The 20,382-nt window shown below is 27.3% G+C and overlaps 1 protein-coding gene across 1 annotated transcript; it reads left to right on the forward strand.

Annotated features, from left to right (window-relative positions):
• The first annotated feature begins 225 nt into the window (after positions 1-225).
• On the forward strand, positions 226-17,150 carry LOC147907013 (uncharacterized). Its single transcript, XM_087414275.1, has 7 exons — positions 226-1,424; positions 7,192-7,401; positions 13,495-13,569; positions 14,366-14,449; positions 14,521-14,759; positions 14,838-15,006; positions 15,120-17,150. Exons 2-7 carry the CDS (start codon positions 7,314-7,316, stop codon positions 15,278-15,280), a joined length of 816 nt encoding a protein of 271 aa, XP_087270401.1. The 5' UTR covers positions 226-1,424; positions 7,192-7,313; the 3' UTR covers positions 15,281-17,150.
• Positions 17,151-20,382: the final 3,232 nt, after the last annotated feature.

Here is a 20,382-nt window from a genome sequence, read left to right on the forward strand (position 1 = left end):
TTTTTGTTTTCAATAAATCATAGGTTTATTTTACGAAAAAGTTATTTGGAAAAGAATTTCATAAATAAAGGCATAATGATTATGATAACATTGTAGTTATGATATTATACTATTTATTTCCTCTGTCATTTGAAGATTAGCAGGGATGTCTATGAGAGCAAAGTTTTACATAGAAAAGCATCTGGAAGATTATCAACTTTAATCATCAATTATTTTGCTATTAATGCAACTTTCAATTATGTCGTAATATGGAAAATTAACGGTATTAACGGAATATAAAAACTTTCACCGATATTTTTTTATATAAAAAAGAAGATGATATTATAGCTAATGTAGATATCTGGCCCTCTTAATATTTCCGTTGTTAGGCAAATTCTAGCGATTATTTATGAAATTATTTATATTCAATAGATCGTTACATTACGATATACTAATATACCAATATACAGTAGTCAGCATTTTTACTTTTAAGTATTATTAATTGTTTTTAGTTAATCAACATTTCAGCATTTAATTACATATATTCTTCTTAAACTTGAGGATGTTCACATACAAATATGTCACACAAATATATACATATATATTTGAATGTGTTTGTTATTTATTTGGCTATGTACATTTCGAGTTATATAAAGTTAAATATTAGCATTTTGCTAATGTGGCCTCCTAGCGTGCTGATTACCATCTTTCTTTTGAGGTTTTTCCATCAAAATAATTATTTCGATGTAAATTGATTATACTGTTAATCTATAGTTTATGTTATATGTACTACAAATTTTTAGTATGAGCTAGTTATATGTGAAAGAAGTTATGTATGTATATTTGCATATATTCTACAATAATTTACTTTTTGGTTAATTTTGTAATTAAATATTGGTTTTTTTATATAAAATCAATTTTTTAAATTAATTTTTACGGAAGGCCACAATATCATCTTTGTTTCTCTTCGAGTCATTATGCAGTGTATCATATTTTTATAAGTGATGTCCTAAAAATAAATGTTTTGCAATTTTAAGTCCAGAATCGATTGAACAATGACGAATATAATCGTCTTAAATTAAAATATTGATTATTAATGAAGTTATTGTATAAAATGTAAGTGGAGTGGCATAATACCATCTTCTTCTCTATTAATTCACACGTATGAAATGTACATAATGACTGTATTATAAGCTTCTTTTGAAGAGATTCATCCGTACTTTTAAAGATCACGCTTCTTCTTTTGTTTTGCTTCGTCAAGACTAGATTCATTTACTTCCGTTCTATTTCAGGTAGGATCGTTGTAGCAGTACCTTATACCAATCAGTACCGTTGCGACAAGTGCAATAAAAAAGTCTACAAGAACAAAGGCAGTTTGATACGCCACACAAAAAACGAATGCGGCAAACTTCCGCAATTCAATTGCCTATACTGCAAATATAAAAGTAAGCAGAAATCCAACTTACTACGTCACATTCACAATGTCCATGGTGTCTTCACTCAAACCTCTCGCGAAAGTCGCGACACATCATCCATGATAAATGACACCTTGAAACGCATTTCTTGCAAGAAATTTTGACCATCGTTTCTGAAGGTGAAGATGAGCGAGCAACTCTGAAGATTTGCCATCTGATAGATAGATTTTGCTATGACGATACAAATTATTTTGTGTGAATTTAATCTACAGAATGAGTCTATTAATTGTAAGAAAACATGATCGTCTAGAAGATATATCTTGCGTTAAATGGCAAAATGATTAAAATCTAAGCAATTAGAATCTAAGAATTTTGAAGGAAACTATACGTACCGCTATTTTCAAAATATGTACGAGATTTTAAAAGTAAATAGTGATTTGTATTATTATTGGCCATATTTTATAATAATTGTAATGTGAAAATGTAGGTATTATCTGGAGTGTAGGTATTAATTGATTTTTATTTTACTTCATCTATTGTATATATAAATATCGAAAAATATTTATGAGAAATTAAATATTGAAGAATAGGTTAAATTTCTGGTTGATTGTTGATAGAGGGCCTGTTTGGAGAGACACTATTAGCGCTATTTATATCATTTTATGCTTGTTTTACATCTGATAAACGATAGAATGATACAAATAATTGCTAATGACAATCTCCTCGAATGCATCCAGAATGGCTTCGTTTAGCAGAAAAAACAAATTATATTACAACTGTTGTAAAATTTTGTAATATAATTTAATATAATGTAATATAAATTTAATTTGACTCTCGAATATATGAATTTATAGTGGCTGGAACAATATGTATGCAACACCAGTCACATTTTTAAGTTTTATTCTATTTACTTTTGAAGAAAATTCTCTTTAAATTTATGAAATTATGGATTAAACATCGGAAAAATATTATTAAGATCACGGTTCGCATAAAGTTTCTGAAATTTTGTTTACGACAAAATATTGTATCATTGTATCAACAACTTTACTGAGTTTAGAATTTAGAATTGAATTTCTGTCATCCTTAATCAATGAATAAATTTAATAAATTACAAATAGTAATTGTTAATAGAATACTTATTAAGATAGAATTAAATGATACATTTAAGTCGTGTTACATCACTCTAATGGTGGAATTAATAAGTTGAAATGTTGCGCATCATGGAGGGAGTAGCTTAAAATTTCGGACAATCAGTCATGTCCTTCTCACGGAGAGAAGCGAAGTAATTTCAAATATATAATTTTAATTGGAAGTGAAAATGATATATTTATATTGAAAATTTATTATATAAATTAAATTATAAAATGTTAATAACAACGAATAGCAATAAATAATGGTCGAAGCTGATTCCCCATTTCGATCTAAATTTTACTAAATTGGCTTAATATCTATCCGAGTACTGTAAGTGTATCAGCTGATAAACGATAGAATGATACAAATAATTGCTAATGACAATCTCCCCGAATGCATCCAGAATGGCTTCGTTTAGCAGAAAAAACAAATTATATTACAACTGTTGTAAAATTTTGTAATATAATTTAATATAATGTAATATAAATTTAATTTGACTCTCGAATATATGAATTTATGGTGGCTGGAACAATATGTTCTCAGCAGAGCACTTAGCGCTCTGCTATCAGCCATATTTGAATCATAGGACATAACTAATTGGCTCGCTATTCCTTTATACTATTTTTGGATGACTACGCATTCACGGGAACGCTTCATCTTATATCATTCTACCATTTTTTATATGATTCTAATACTGTATGTTACGAGACAAATTTATAATTGGATCCTCGCTCATATATATGATATTTTTTGCAAACAGAATTTTTCACTCCACCAAATGTCTCTACATGAACAGAGAATTATAAATAAAAAAATTGAATGATTGAATTAAGAAACATAACGACATTATATGTCACACAAAATCAATTCGATATTCATCTATCTTTACAAGAAAATGAGAGGTATTCATATATTGGGTCATCTAAAAAGTATCCGCGGTTTTTTGTCACTAGATGTGTTGACCATCAACATCATTTAGTGACAAAAAACCGCGGATACTTTTTAGATGACCCAATATTATTGATTCGATTTTACAACCTCAGGAAGACAGACAACAGAAATTATAATAAAATTTTCTTCCTTTACAAAAGTAACGAATACATCATCATTATATACGGTTAAAGATAAGTAGTTTGTTAACATATCTCTCTCTCTCTCTCTCTCTCTCCTTCTTTTCTCTCTCTCTCTCTCTCTCTCTCTCTCTCTCTCTCTCATGGAAGAAATAATACTTAATAATATCCAACATCTTTTACAATTAGAAAGTAATTTTTTCCTTACCTTCAAAAAGAAAACTGTTTGAATCAAGAATGTAGAAAATAACATCAAAAAAAGATTAAAATTAAATCCTGAAGTTTTCTTAAACTTAAGAAATAAATCGATATCCATTATTAAAAGTGCCTCTAGGACAGAGATTAACACGGATAAAAAACTGTTATCGTTAGTTGAATTTACTAAGGAAGTTAAATTTTTTAAACATCATCACATAATCAATAATGGGAAATTAGAATGTAACATGTACCATAAACCTACGGTTTCAGAAAAGTATCTCAATTTCCTATCCTACCACCCACTCCCACAGAAAAGAGATGTTTTAATGAGCCTATATAGTAAACTAGAATTTTTATTAGCGCATCCAAAATTTCATGAAGAAAATTTGAGACGAATTGTAGAAATGTTTTCAAACAATGACTATCCCATCAATTTTATATTTGACACTATTAATGCACGACTGACATCACTTTAAAAAAAAAATGTGAAAATTTTAGACAATGAAAGATATTTTAATAAAAGGTTGATCTACGAAATGTTGCACATAAAAATGCAAAAAAACGGATTAAATTCATAATCTGATACCGAATTTCTACATCATGCATACACTAACATATTACAGAAGTTTACATAATCACGATGATAAGATTTTTTTTACATAATATGCAGACAGATACTAATAATTTACAAAAAAGTTTTTTAAAAATAAATCAAGACGAGGATTTAATTTGATACGTAACATACTTCCACAAAGAATGTTTGTGTTTGAAATGGATGTGTTTTTAGAATGTTTTGACTTCATCTTCATTATTAGTTGTAAAATTACATACAGATAGTCATGTAGAACAGTAATATTACCTGACAACGATTATCCGTGCGTTGTAAATATTTTAATCATATTAATCAATCTAGTTGAGGATGAACATACATTGTATGTAAGAATGATAAAGGATGAGTCTCTTCAATAATTACCTTCGAGTTTAGGTAGATTGTATAGCAAAAAGTTACGCTAACATCCAATAGTTGTTTAGCATCCAATAGCTGTACATTCTGTATAACGTCCATAGATAAACAACTATTGGAATGTTACACTCTTCAATTGTGAAGATGAAAAAGACTCATCCTACTATACATATATTGCACATTTATTCAGACATGTATGTTTGTACAGGAAAATCAATGTAACTCGCTGAAGCTGGTGACTTGAATTGAGCCGAAACGTATGAAGAAGAAAAAAAATTGTTGTAGCACGTAAGAAGAACAAATATAAATTAATTATTTTGTCAATTTGGCGCATAATTGTTTACTCTCACTTGCTCGTTATACACGCAGTTATATTGTTAGTATAATATAATTGATCTTGCCTTAGTTCTTTACTAGATTTAAATATATTAAAGAATCTTGTAACAGTTACAAAGTTTTCTGCTGAACGAGTCATTATATATCATAATTGAAAACTATATGTATTTAGTAAAAACTGCGAAAAATTGATATTTTCTTTTGTGAATTGCTGCGAAGGCTCAAGAGACGTCTTAAATATGCGAGTTTAAGAGATAATTCAATATGATTTGTCAAGAAAGAACATCGAAGATAAAGAAGATTAACATTAGATATAATGCATTAGAAAATAAAAAAAAAATATGTGCATGTGTGCTACTATGAAGAATGCAATTATAACTAACATTTTTCGCGAAGAGCTTTTAAACATAGGAGAATTAATTAATTCACAGCTTTCATCGCAATCGAGAACAGCATTTTGCAAAATTTATAGTTTTTGTTCTATTATATTATTACATCTATTAGTTAACCAGCGTTGTTTTCTCGCACACAGTGATGAATCACAGATGATAAATAATGCTAAAACACGTGATATATGTATATATTGATACCTATCTCATTTTTTTTACCTAAAATATTCAATTTTTTGTCTTTAAAATTTACGTTAATTATTTTTTAAAATAAAATTATGTTAATTATTAGGTGTTGGAATTAATTCGTAGCGTTTTACAAGTGATGGGAAGTACTTTCATTAATGTATTTTTTAATGCTCATGTGAAATAAATAACATTCTTTCATTAAAAAACGCTACGAATTAATTCCAACACCTAATAAAATAAAATTTATATTACTTTTATTATATCTAATTTTGGATAAAAATAATGTTTTTTTATTTTATTATATTATAAAAAGAATTAATACATTACGCTTATAAAAAAATTTTTTTTGAAAGAATTTTTCATGAGACAAATATTAACTTTGATTAAAGATATAAATCCGTCACTGTTCTTATATACAGAGTGGGGAGGAGTTAAAATGCCTATATATTATTTAACCTATATATTATTTAAGAAATCATTAACTTCATTGATGTGCTATCGCATAATAAGAATATATTATAATCTTATCACAGCACAATGGGACAGAATCCGAAAACTGGCTAACAAAACAAAGTTTTTCAGATTCAGTGTCTTTTTTACTTTCATTGCCTTGCCAAATCGAAATAAATTGATAAAGCCTTTATATAATTTAGTTAGAGATTCTTCATTTTATTTATAATATGAAATCACATTTGCTTTATTCAAATTTCAAGACATTTAGCCAGTTTTTCGAACTTTTATCCTACTACGTGTAGAGGGTGTTCACAATTAGACTCGTATAAAAAATATTAGGTATGCTAACATTTAAGAATTTTGATGAGATCGTTGACTGCATCGCTGAAAGATCTCTTTTCGCTAAATTCAATTTTGTAATCAAATAATAATTCTGTGATAAGTTGACTAATTTTCGTAATTTGGATGTTAAATGAAATTCATCGAGGCTTTATATATGATCCCGTTTATTGTGTTTTATTGTAGTTTATATAGTTGCTAGTTTAAAATTATATTATATGGTTTATATAGTTATTAGTTTAAAATTATATTATATGCGTATTTTAAATTAATGCGCACAATTGAATAACCGAAGAGAGGTTTCATATTCCATTACATTAAATATATTATTTTTATAAATGAGACGATTTGTCAACAAGAGCATGACTTGAAGACTTGGAAGATGCTAAAATAATATATATTGAAACAAATAAAATGACATGTTACATGCATTAAAAATGTTTTTTTGATATTATAATTAAGAGATAATTACAAGAGTCCTTTACATCAAGTAATATATAAATGTTTTTGGGTTTGTCAAATATGTCATTTCCTGTGAATTGTCAAGACTAATCATTGTTAATCACAAATATCGTTTGAATTTCAATAATTTGAATAAAATCAACTGAAGGTAAGATAACGAATCTGAATCGATTCGCATAAACGCATCGTAAAGATCATGAGCAGATATTTGTCGAGTGCTGAATGAATGTCGTACGCATTAATAACTATTCAAATTTTGTTTACAGGTAGAACGAAGCGGAGGTCGCGGAACGCGCTTCCTCATAAACGGTATAATTGCCACAAGTGCGGCATTAAATCTTACGTTAACAAGAGCACCTTAAACCGTCATCTACGAGAAGAATGCAACATGGAGCCACAAAACTCGTGTCCTTACTGTAACAAGAGGATCCATCAACGATGCAATTTTCAGCGACACATAAAGAAGGTTCACCATAGTGTGTATCATAGTGTCATCCCGCTTGATTGATTCATTGATCGACTGACCACGCAACTACACGATCAACGCTGTTCTCATTAAAAGAAATGAATTAATTCTTTCATTTTTAAATACAAAATTTAAATTTAACACATTTTTTATTTGTTATTATCTCATATTTTTACAGAAAAAATTTAGTCGAATATTAAGAAAATATAATATATGATAATTTATAGTCATATGTTCTTATATTGGGTCATTTAAAAAGTATTCAAAAATTGAATAAAAAACCGCGGATACTTTTAAATGACCTAATATATTCTTTTTTGAAATGACTAATCAAGTGGTTCTATTTTTGAATAATATTTTTGAAATTTATTTGGACATGTAGAAAAATTAGCATTTATCATTAGTTATTTAATTTATTATTGTTTATATACGCTGCGTGAAAAATGTATGTTCCTATATATCGGTTATTACGAGGAATATTACTAAGATCCCTTTGGTCTAAAGGCTTATGCGGAGTCTATAATAGAAGTCGTAACGGTCATAGAGTCTTAAGTCATAGAAAATTGACCAATCATAGTCAATTATTCTTCTCATATTCGATTGTAATCGCTACGACTTCTATTGTAGACTCCGCATTAGGATGCTAGCACAGAATGCTAGACATCCAGGTTCGATTTCTAGAGATAATATTTTTCGTAATAAATTTATTTAAAGATTTTCAGTACATTAAGATCTTCTAAAAATGATGCCTAAAAATAATGCAATTAAACATCAAATTATTAAATTGCTTGTCAATTTAATTTATGATATTACTATAGCATAGTTCAATTGCATTTTTAAGTTCAAAAAACCAATTTAGCGTGCAATTCAAGAGGATATATAAATATAATAGGGTATATAATATAAAATTATTTAAATAAAATTATTTAAAGCACTTAAGATCCAGCTTCGACTGGTATAGGCATTCTTTCTTACTTATTGTGTATTCACATTATATAGTCCTAATAAATCGTTTATTAAAAATTAGTATTATTAAAATTTTTATGGTAATATTTCATTTATTTTTATAAAGAGACAGTGTTTTTAAAAATGTTCAATAATAAAATAATTTATTGCTCAATTTTGAGGTGTATATTAAGAAAGGTGTATTTTACATACAAAGATGCATCGGATGTTAGAAATTTATAAGTATTTAAAATATTTAAAGATAGCCTTAGGTGAAGTCACTGTAAAATGAAAATTGTTATAAAGACTTTATTCTCGAAAAATGAATTAATCTGCTTTTAATTAATTATAGTGTAATTAATTGAGTGTTCATTCATTTCGTCGTGCGTGTACTTTCTCGGAGATAGAAATAAATACTCTTTGATGACATTTTATTTATTTATTTTGGAATAAGTTAGAATGTTTTGAACACGTTTTCAATGTTGATATCGAAAATGCATATTAATACTCAAAAAGCAAATGATGTATAATAGTAACATATAATAGTAATAATATAATAATAGTAATAATAATTTTTCGTGCTTTGTAAAACGATATGTAAAAATTTCCCGTTTCATTTATGTGTGGATTAAACTCTCATATCGCTTTTTATCTTTAACAGCTGCTTTATAATTGATACAGTACATAAGTGTGAATATTTAATCATTTTATCATTACATTATTTTTGTCCAGATATAATTATATAATAGTTTTAAATTTGATGTTGTCATTGATAGAGTAATTCTCATTATAATGGACTATTTCCAGCAAATCACAACATGTAACTTCGATGTAATGTTACACGAATATCAAGAATGTTACATATAATTATTTATTTTATAACGATATAGCGTAGTGATACGGTTTTATGTTAGCAACTTTGAACACATCATTTTTATATCAGAAATATCATTAATATATTTATTACAATGTAAATATAAACATCTTTTTTTTACATATTTCTATACTATATAAAATATATACAAAATAGGTACAATAGTAATAAAAATTGACGCTATGAGTAAAATGTACATAAAAAAAGATGCGTTAGATGTAATATTCAATTTTGAACTGATTGATTTTGAGCAATCTGCAGCATTTATTGTGTTCGGGAAGATGTTATTAGAGCTATTTATGTTATCATTCCATCTATATTGTTTATTAAATGTAAAATAAGAATAAACACAAGAATGACACAAAAAATACTAGTAGCATCTTCTAGAATGCCCCTAACGACTGGAAGTTGTATAAATTTAATCTCTCTGTATACGTATTTTATATGTAACACAATATAACATTCGTTAAATTGTTGAAAGATCATAATTGTATTTATGTTTTGAGAGTTATGTGTGTGTTAGATTAAATTTTTAAATAATTATTAAATGATTATATAACACAACGAAGAAATATATATTTTTAAAATACCCTCAAAATTATGTGACACTTACATGTCCACTTACGTCTCTATGAAATATATCATTGTTCTTTTTAAATTATATAACTGCTCTCTAAGTTATGTAACAGTTTTGATTTGCTGGGTCCATGTTGCTTATACATACATAATATTTTTATACAAAAGAAAATGAAAACACAAACATTGCTTCATGAATATTATGAGCAATTTATCCTAATTCAATGCCTCACGATAAATAATATTCTTTTCTATTATAAAATATTTCAGCATACATTCGTTATCATCAATAAGAAATTATTATGTAATTAATAAAATTTATAATAATGTAGAATTTACAGTATTCAAATATACGAACATTTTTTTCTACTAATTTCTTTAACGTTGTTTGTCACGCGATGGTATACCTGTTTCATATACCATATTTTTATATATTATATTATTACCTAAACATGCAGTATATGTGTAATAATTTTCATACAGTATTTAATAATTTCAAATTATTAAATTGCATAATGTTCTTTTATTTTACGAATAGCGCTTAATTTAATCCTTTATACACTTATAATAATAAATATTTTTATACATGACAAGTTATTATCTGCCAACATTTGTTATTTCCCTAAAGCAAAATTGGAAACGTTTTATTTTATAATAAAAATAATAAAAAATAATGCGTTACCATTATCATTATTTAGAAAGTAATGATTTCTTTTTTTTTTTCGTTACTTGATTTCTTGTAATGCTAAAGTGAGACATTTTTTAAATTATATTATTCAATAATTAAAATTTAACGATCGTGATGTAAAGAATTGCATAGTTGTTTTGTATATCAAAGATTCAGATTTAACCCACAATACCTACAAGATGATTTTATTTCATCATCACTTTTCGGAAAGTAATGGCAAACTGCCGAGAATAATTTTTGGTGAATGACAGTATAATGATCAATTTTGAAAAAAATGTAAAAATCATAATATTACTTGTTCATTAATAGCAATGATAATGTTATCTATTCATAGAAATGTCCTCGGCAACGTCACGATACTTTGCTACGCCATAATCACTTGAAAGAATCTGACATAGTCCATAAAAGACTTAGTCTTGAATCTGATATGGACCTGATATGGAAATAGCTTGACAGTCACAGTAAAATTTATTTAAAAATCCGACGTGATCTATGACAGACTCGCGCCTCATCTGATATGGATCTGATATGGAAACAGTCTGGTATTCACAGTAATTTATTCACAAAATTTAATGAGCGCTGGACAGGAAATAAGATATAAGAATCCTTAAATTAATATACGCTCTACTTACACTTACATAAAGATCTGTCTAATCTGTTCAATTTTTATTATTTTTAGTACATTGTAGGCTCATTCCTCAAATTTCGAACTCTATTAAGGTGCTTTTATATAATTCGCAAATCGCAAAACGTAATTCGCAAACGCAGACATAGAATGAAGATTTGCGTTTGTCTTTTCATTGCGTACAATTAGTTTTCATCTGCGTGTATCTTGCGTGGAGTGATTGTCATTTTGCGTCAGCATTTGTGAACTACGTTTTGTAATTATGTTTTACGAATTATGTATAAAGGCACCCTAATGCCCGTATTATATTACATTGGAGATTAAGGATTGCGAATTAAGGATTAGAATTCAGCCAATCACGAAATAGACTAAAATTAAAATTATCTGATTGGTCGAATTTTAATCTTCAATTCGCAATTTCCTCAATCTCCAATGCATAATGTCATAAAGACATTACAGCGAGAAATGCCTAAAACACATGTGGCCACAAAGAATCTAAATGTAGCGCATGTTCGCATCGCAGTATTTTGTAACTGTGACAGATTTCCAAACCTGAATAGTCATAAACTTTAATGATTAATATCAGGCTCACAGGACAAAGTGACGCTTTTTTTCTGCCAGAGTCTTTCGTTTTAAAACACGAATAAATTTAATTTCATTGATTTGTAAGGTGGCGTAGGCTAAACTGAATAATTACTCTTTTTTTTTGTCAAACCTATTTTTACACGAAAATGCATCGATTGAAAATATTTTTATCAAAATATGAGAAGAGATATTCTTAATATTATTTATTTACAATGGAATCTAATAAACTGAAAGCAAATTTCCAAGCAAAAATATCGACAAATAAAAAATTTTAATCTGATCATTAAAATAAAGTACATGAGTACATTATACGTGATATGCCAAAATAGTGATAAAATATAGAAGGCACAAATATAGAAGGTATTGATATTGATGTTTATTCAAACAATATTCGAAAAAGTGCATACACCCAGTTAACTCTAAATATTCCTGCAATATACATTAAAAAAAATGTAAAAACATTCAAATATTGGTTAAAAATTCTATTTATATATCGTTACATATAATATTCCGAGAATGTTCCATACATATTTCGCAAAATTTTAATTTTTCCAGAAATTCCAGATCCGGTCATCCCTGAATCATTTTTTAAACAAAATTGTACTATGTCTATAAAGAATAAATTTCATGCTTTCACCTTAGAGCTCACTTTGGGGCTCACTTCACAGACAAAATGCTCTGCTCTTTGTATTCTTTCCCAGGTGATTCTTATTCATGAATATTCTCTGTCGCAACCTTTTGTTGGCGAAAATGTGTATTGCTCTCTCGCATAATTTTTGTGATATATAGGAGTATTCATAAAATATTCTGAATATTTCATCGATATTTGCACATTCTATGACTATTCTTTTATTGTTCCGTAATATTCGTCATATTAAGAATGTGAATCGAACTTTCTATGAATATTTAGTGTTAATTAGACAATAACGAGTCTTCGATTAATTCTGATGTTAGTGAAAGGTTAAGAGAATATTGTGGATTGATTGTGATGCAAATCTCTTTTCGGAAATCAATGAAAATATTTTAAGTCGAACTAACATTATATTTTAGATCAAACTAACATTAGTAATAGTGATAATAACAATTTATGCATTTGATAATTATTAATAGATTTATTATCGCTATGAATTGCAGTATCATTTTAGCCAAGATTGAATTTGTCCAAATATATTTTTACCGTCCAATATATTTAGGATTAAGAGAGCTGGATTATATAAGGGGGGAAGGAGGGCTCTAAGGGAGCTCAGTCCTGAGCCCCATCTTTTTAGGGGGCTCCTTAGCTTAAAATTGTATTTTATTGATAAAAGTAAATAATCGAATGCAAATAAATAATTAAAATTTTTAATTTTGCATTTTTTCGCACAATAAAACGCACAATATTCATCAAAAAAGTACACATTTCTATATATTTTTTTAATCTGGAAACATACATTTTGGATGCATCGTGCATTCGCTTACGCAGCAATTAGTGTATCATTTTATCCTTGTTTAGCATTGTGAATAACAAGGATAAATAACAGATGCTCAATTCTTATGAATAAAAGGGGCTCCGTTTTAATATCTGTCCCTGGGCTAAAAATATTTTAAGGCTTTGAATGTATCAAAAGAAAATGTAATTAAACAAACCACACAAAAAGAAAACTATATTGTGATAGATTTGTAAAATGGTATAATACATATATTCCTTTGTTAAAAAAAGACTAAAGGATCCAACACTTATTGGAATGAGAAAAGGATCGGATCAATCTTTTCCCAACTAAATGATATAATAACATATTTGAAAACATATTTCAGATTTTTTTTTTTTCAGAGCAAACACCTTTGGAGATATTACTAGACGCCAATATACCCGTTCTATGTGAAAGCATCAATGTTTCAACTGCAGGTATGATATAATATGAACAATTTTAAAATTGCCACAAATTTAGTAATAAAATAAGAATGTAATGCTCGAATATATACGAAACAATACCTTTTCACAAATGACCAATAATCGAGTCCATGAGGATGTTCAAATAACCATTTAATTAATATAAAATTTAATTACTATAAGAAAATTTATATACATATGTTTCGACTCAGAGCTTTCATCAGTTTGTTAACATAAAATTCTTAATTACATTCTATTCGACAGATAAAAATAAAGATATAAAATAACGATGGATAACGATTTATATCGTCTGCTAAACAGTCATCTTAGTCGAAACCGTGAAAATAGATGGAATATAATTTTTGATACACCATGTCCTCAATAAAATAGTCAAAATATCAAGTTCATAACTACATACAATCCTTGTTAACCGGCAAGAATCAACATTAAATCCAATATTTGTGATAGTCAAAATATGTAAAAATGATAGTCATGGTGTGAAATAAATCAGTGTGAAATAAATCAGCAGTTCAAAGAAAAGGGGATGTATGGCTGTACAAGATTTTTCTGATGCTTGTTATGTGCCAAGATATCTTTTTATATCTGTATGATAAAATGTAATTAGGAATTTTATGTTAACGAACTGATGAAGGCTTCTGTGAGTCGAAACGTATGTATATAAATTTTTGCTCTTATAATAATTAAATTTTATATTAATTAAATAATTATTTGAACATCTTAACGGACTCGATTATTAGTCGTCGAAAGGTATTATATTTTCTGGTACAAATTTATAGTGTATGAATTATAGGATCGAATACTCTTAGCATTGATAGTGCAATTTGGAAAAAACTTCAGGAAATGTTCGAGAAAGAAACTACAAAAATTAATATTAGTAAGTTTAAAAAAAATATTTTGTCTAAATATTTAAATCGTATGTGCACGTGTAATTGAATTTGGTTACAGAATTAGATTCACTATCAGTCAAAGTAGGAAGTCTTGTGGAAGACATGAAGGTAGTAAAGAATAAAATACAGTTGAATCAAGTACTAATAAAAAGTACTAACAAAAAGTCTAATAAAAATGCAGACTTGGACAATATATTTTTAAAAAAGTATAATATTAAGCTTCCATTTAATAACAAAGAAGACTTTAAAAACTTCAATGATCGTCTCAACGATGATACTGATTTTCGATTGAATTTTGTAAGCACAATTACTTTGTTCAGAAATACTTATTTATGTATTATATTTATTTTGCTAATATAAACTTAATCATTCTAGTGCGAGCATCTCCGCCGTTATGTGGATTATTCCACCACTTTATCTAAAAATATAACATCTATGATTAAAATGGTTATAACACGCAATGTCGCTATAGAGTATACAGCATCTAAAGTAACGCCTGGAAAAGCCCTCATGAAGGATGAACATTTATATGCATGTATAGAAGGTGCACATGAATATTTTATTATTACATAAATAATTTAATGAAGAAGCTTTAGTAATATTTTAATATAAAAATTTGTTGTGTTATCAATAAATTTTTCTTACTTCAATTTATAGACATACTTCTTCAAAATGAATTCCAAGGTGAAATTGTAACGACAAAACTTCTTTTGAAGGCCTTAAGTACTTCGCTTAGCAATGCGAAGGACTGGGACGGACACAGAAAAGATCGGGATGGGCAGAGGAAGGATCGGGATGGGCAAAGGAAGGATCAATAATTTATTTCTTATATAATTGATCATATAATATATACATTACATATAATTATATCATACTTCATTTGTGAACAGAATAAAAAAGTCAAAGTTGCTTGTATTTTATTTTGAATAATACCGGTGTTGCATAACCTATCGATATGACGCTATAGTGAACGCCTTAAAGGATATAGCCAACTTAATATGTAATTATTTATAATATATATGCGAAACACATGGATTACTTCACGAGTTACAAATAATTACAAGTTAAGCGGCCTTCCCTTTTAGAGACATATGCTACATTATGGGATGAATTTCCGAAAACGTCCATTATGAATTTTGACAGAAATATTCTAAATGATGTCAAATGAATAGATCTCTTGAATGGATTTTCATCAATGGATTTTCATTCAAAAAAGTTTAATGCTAAAAATGTTTGAATAAAGTTATATATAAATCGCTGTGAAACAAAATCCACTCCATATCTATGGGGGATTCCGTTTAGCTACAAATCGATTGCCTACAATATCGTTTGCATACATCACTTTTGTCGACAGTTCATTTGCGTATAAAAATTATTGCGTACAGCTCGATTGCCTACATGCACTATTGCACACAAAAATGTAAAAGTAAGAGAAAAACTTTTGCAGTACACACGACACTATTGTGCATAAACTGCATTGCACTCATAACATTATTGCCTATAGATCGATTGCCTACGAGCATTTTTGCGCACAAATAAAAATTTCAAAAACGAAGTCACATTTGCCTATATGTATTATTGTCTACAGCTCGATTGCCTACTTGTAGGATTATTGCCTACAACTTGATTGTCTACAAATATTCTCTACTTTAAAAATACAAATTCTCTGTTTTAAAATAAATTCTCTGCTTTAAAATACAAATTTTCTTCTATAAAAATACAAATTATTTTATATTTACATAATTTAATCTTTTAAAATTTCAACCTTAATTTTGTATGCAAAAGTGGTTGTGCGCAACAGTGTCGTGTGTGCAGTAAAAGTTTTTCTCTTAATTTTACAATTTTGTGTGCAATAGTGCACATAGACAATTAAGCTGTAGGCAAACGATGCTGTAGGCAAACGATGCTGTAGGCTATCAATTTGTAAGCAAACGAGATCCTCCCTGGTGTGGCATTTGCAAATTTGCCATGCTTGTTTCTGAAGTACTGTCCTATACTCGTCTACTGACAATTATATATCAATGTCATTATGTGTCTTGCGTAGTTTTTTTTTACTATACAAAATATCTGTGCAAGATACATAAAGATATCGACAATTGTTTACGTGTACAGAATACGGGCTTGACATGGCAACATGGCATCCACGTAAGAGCCATACTATAGCTAAATACTTATCTAAATTTCCATCATAAATTATAATACAAAATTAATTTTGTATTATAATTTATAAATTATAATTATAATAATTTATAATTTATAAAAGTTTGAGATATATATATATATATATATATATATATATATCTCAAACTTTTCTTTAGATTAAACTTATCTAATAAATGTTCTATAATTCTTTACATTAATATTTTTATTTTTAAATGTACATATACTTCTTTAGGAATTTAGATTATAATTCACAAATGAAAATATGAAGTAAAAAATATTTTTTAATATTTAAATTTTTATTTAATTAAAATATTTTTATCTATTAAAAAATAATGCGATATATTAAGTAAATACAAAGATAATAGGAAATTAAAATAACAATAAAAAAACAGTTTAATTCGATTCGTTATTGTAAAAAAGTAATAATAATATCGTTACCATTATTGACAGAAAAAAAGTAAAAACCGTTACCGAAAAGAAGCAACAATTTACAAATAATGTGTTGCTTCTCAATTTTACCCTAAAGTATAATATTATGAGATAATTAAAAAAAAACCTAATCTAAAAAAACTTTATATCTATAAAAAAGAAGCTATTTGATTAGTTCGATGAGATAACTGATACTGTATTAATATTGTATCGACATATGCGCTTTAATATATGGTATTAATATTATATCACGTCTGTTTAACACATTAAATACCGGTCCCTATGGACTAGCACTAGAGTTTTCGTTTACACCATGCTGGTCTCTACGAACTAGCGCTCAATTTTTTGTTTATTTTACGCCACCGTCCTTGTGTATCGAGGATAAACATTTCATTTAGATGTCAATTCTTGAGGAATTTAAAGTAAATGGAGAATATAATACTTTAATAAAAATTAATAGATGGTATTAATGGATGGCATTTGGCGTAAACGGAAAGTGAAACAAAAGAGGCTCTTAACGTGTTAAATCATTAAGCTATAGCTTTTCTATTTATGATAAATTAAATTCTTATCTGATACATACAGAAGCAAACATTCATTTTGTTGCTCTACATTTTGATTTATTTTATTTTTATTAAAAATAAAATACATAAAAATGATTTTATTGTGTTTGTTATTGCTAACCCTTAATTTAGCACTATTTGTCTACTAAATCTATTGAATCTATTTTTACAAGAAGCTGCCCCGAGAAAAGATAAGAAAAACAAAAATCGTTTTAATTCGGATATTTTAATACTTAATTATTTTTCATTAAGTTCTACAGTTTCTTTACATAGTGAAATATCAATTAAAGATAATCCCTTAGGAAGATATGCAAATAATGTGGATCATCTATGGATTGCTAATTTGTGATATGACCGACGTATATGTTAGTTGAAGTTTTATTTAAATAAGGAACAATTCGATAATTTAAGAAAAAGAACTTTATTACTTGCTGTCTGTAAACTAAAACTATTTAAACTAAACATCAATTTTATTACAAACAATGAAAAAGCTATAATAATGTTTATTTAATTTTTTACATAGATAAAGTGATGAAACATTGAAAAAATATGTATATACATATGTATATATTATTGTGTGTGTATGTGTGTGTGTATGTGTGTATGTATATATATATATATATAATATATATATAAATAATATATATATATATATATATATTCATTAATATTTGCAATGTTTCATAACATTCTAAGAACTGTAACTGTACTATTGTATTATTGAAAATCTTCCGTATTAAATTATTACATTATTTTAGTTTTTCGTTTAACTATTCGCGTTCTAATAGTATTTGTATGGTGACTGTACATTTTTTATTGTAAAGGATAATTCTTTATTTTAGGTGGCTATTCTTTAGATTTATCTGTTTCTTCAAAACTCAATTTTGCCCTTTATTTTCCAATATTATCCTTTACTGTCCTTTATTTTGGCATTACGGGAAATTCTTTTTTAACTGTGAGAAAACTCAATTTAAAGTTGAAACACTAAAGCTTACATTTACACAAAATGCAATTTTGAAACGAATTGGTTAAAATTTTGATTTTTTAAAAAATAATGATGTAATTTAAAAAAAATACATTTGTCAAAAAAGTATCATTAAAAGCCTTCTTTAATATTTATTAAAAAATATATAACATATAAATGTATAATATATAAAATTTATTTTTGTTAATTAAATTTCTTAATTTTTTAAATTAAATTATTTAAACTAGAGTTGTTTTCATTTTTTTGTTATTTCGAACCTTTTATTATTTCAGATCAAGGATTTGTTCTAATGTCGTTCTAACGTCGAAAAAACAGTCGAACCAGTTTTAAATTACCCAGTCCAGCAAGAAAATCTGCGACGAGCAGGATTAGTATTTTTTAATAAATTCGAAATTGTTGAATCCAAATCCGCCAGGAAAAGATGTCCATCACGTCAGGTTTTTTTTAGATAAATCGAGTAATATGAGCAAAAATCAACGTTTTTTTTCATATTTACTATTTTTAGAGAATCCCGTTTACTTACAAATCGATTGCCTACAGTATCGTTTGCCTACATCATTTTTGCCGACAGTTCGTTTGCGCAAAAAAATTATTACCTATACCTCAATTGTTTACATGTATTATTGCCTACAGTTCGATTGCCTACAAGCATGTTTGCGCACAAATATAAAATTAAGATTAAGTTAAGTAAGAAAATAATTTGTATTTTTAAAACAGAGAATTTGTCTTTTTTAAAGCAGAGAATAGTACATGTAGGCAATCGAGTTGTAGGCAATAATTTTTGTGTGCAAACGAACTGTCAGCAAAAGTGATATAGGCAAACAATACTGTAGGCAATCGATTTGTAGGCAAAAAGAGTCATCTCATTCAAAATGACGACGATTCAGTAAACTCCCATTATCTATTGCGATGTGAATCAAATGCAAAAATTAAAAGGAATCGTCAATGAAATTTATCTCATTAGACCTTTTTACGATCTGTTTCAGGACCCAAAAAGAGGAAAAGCCGTGTTAGCAAGGATCAACCATTTACATGTTACAAATGCGGCAAACGTTATCAATGGCCGGATTCTTTATCGAGACATCTACGTGAAGTATGCGGCGTGTTGCCAAAATACAGTTGCTCGATTTGTTGTACAAAATTTCGGCGCAAGTATTATCTGGTACGCCACCAGAGAAACGTTCATAAATAGAAAAATTTTGAACGGAATCCGTCATTAAAAATAATCAAACATGTATCCCGAAGAATGCGATTATTGCATTATTGTCTGAACGATATAAATCGCTCATCATTGATATTGTATACAAATACAAATTATTAGTAAGATGAGATGGATGTAAGAAAAACGATCCGTAAAAAATTTTTGCGATAAAAGAAGATTATTTCCTATTGTACTTGTTTTCAAAATTTACGTATTCGCGTTTCGAAAGAATATTTCTAACCATAAGTCATCTTTCATCAGATATATATTTATTTCAATATATAAAATAGTCATCAAAATGAAAAATTGATACATTATAATTTAATTTATCAAAAATAATTATACGTACTAATTCTATGCAAAATATACTATTCTGAAAATATAATAATCTGTTTAAAAAAGATGATTATAAATATTATGTAGAAAATACAAATTTTGGTAAAATAAATTTATTGTGTTAATTACTTTTATTGATCCTTGTATGTAAAAAAATGCAGTAGCGTCTCTATAGTTTAGAATTTATCATAGTTAAACTAAATAATATTAGTTTGCATCTTGAAAATCTTTTTCACAATAATT

The sequence above is a fragment of the Acromyrmex echinatior genome, chromosome 16 (genome assembly GCF_024713525.1).
Source record: "Acromyrmex echinatior isolate Ae372 chromosome 16, ASM2471352v2, whole genome shotgun sequence".
In the NCBI taxonomy this organism is placed as follows: Eukaryota; Metazoa; Arthropoda; class Insecta; order Hymenoptera; family Formicidae; genus Acromyrmex; species Acromyrmex echinatior.

Excerpts from the sequence above, each read along its gene's own strand:
- LOC147907013 (XM_087414275.1), top strand. The coding sequence starts at position 7,314 with ATGGAGCCACAAAACTCGTGTCCTTACTGTAACAAGAGGATCCATCAA. Across the intron at positions 14,760-14,837 it reads CTGATTTTCGATTGAATTTT|TGCGAGCATCTCCGCCGTTA; the intron begins GTAAGCACAATT and ends TAATCATTCTAG. Across the intron at positions 15,007-15,119 it reads TTTATATGCATGTATAGAAG|ACATACTTCTTCAAAATGAA; the intron begins GTGCACATGAAT and ends TTCAATTTATAG.